Source organism: Buceros rhinoceros, unplaced genomic scaffold (assembly GCF_000710305.1).
Source record: "Buceros rhinoceros silvestris isolate BGI_N320 unplaced genomic scaffold, ASM71030v1 scaffold23331, whole genome shotgun sequence".
NCBI lineage: Eukaryota > Metazoa > Chordata > Aves > Bucerotiformes > Bucerotidae > Buceros > Buceros rhinoceros.
Window position 1 is genome coordinate 1 of NW_010393967.1, and position 344 is coordinate 344.

The following is a 344-nucleotide window of genomic DNA, read 5'->3' on the forward strand; positions in this document are numbered from 1 at the left end:
TTGGCTGCCTCTGCGCCACACACCCTGCAGCGGGGCTTGTCAGGGGCCAGAGCCTCCATCATGTCCAGGCTGTAGATCTGTGCCCACCTGCAGCAAGCAGAGACGGGGTGAGGCTGCTCATGGGGAACGGCCGGAAAACAGCGAGCTGTCCCAGCCGAATCCTGACACCAAGGAGACAGCCCCAGCCAGTACCACAGACCCCTCCATCCTTCCAGTGCTGAGCTCCAGCCCCCGCTAATGGGGATACTGGCTCCACTGGGCACCCAGTGTGCAGGTGCCAGGGCCTTACCTGCGTGCCTGGAGCTTCAGCTCCTCCTCGGTGGGGCTGAAGACGTGCTTCCCCT

The 344-nt window shown here is 64.0% G+C and overlaps 1 protein-coding gene across 1 annotated transcript in view; it reads right to left on the reverse strand.

The window, feature by feature from the left end:
- Positions 1-8: 8 nt before the first annotated feature.
- ZMYND10 (zinc finger, MYND-type containing 10) overlaps positions 9-344 on the reverse strand; it is a gene marked incomplete at both ends in the record, with an annotated part of 8,687 nt that continues 8,351 nt past the window's right edge. The window contains 2 exons of the mRNA XM_010145087.1: positions 9-87; positions 290-342. Of these exons, the coding sequence (XP_010143389.1) occupies positions 9-87; positions 290-342 (132 nt within the window). The remainder of the gene's footprint in view (positions 88-289; positions 343-344) is intronic.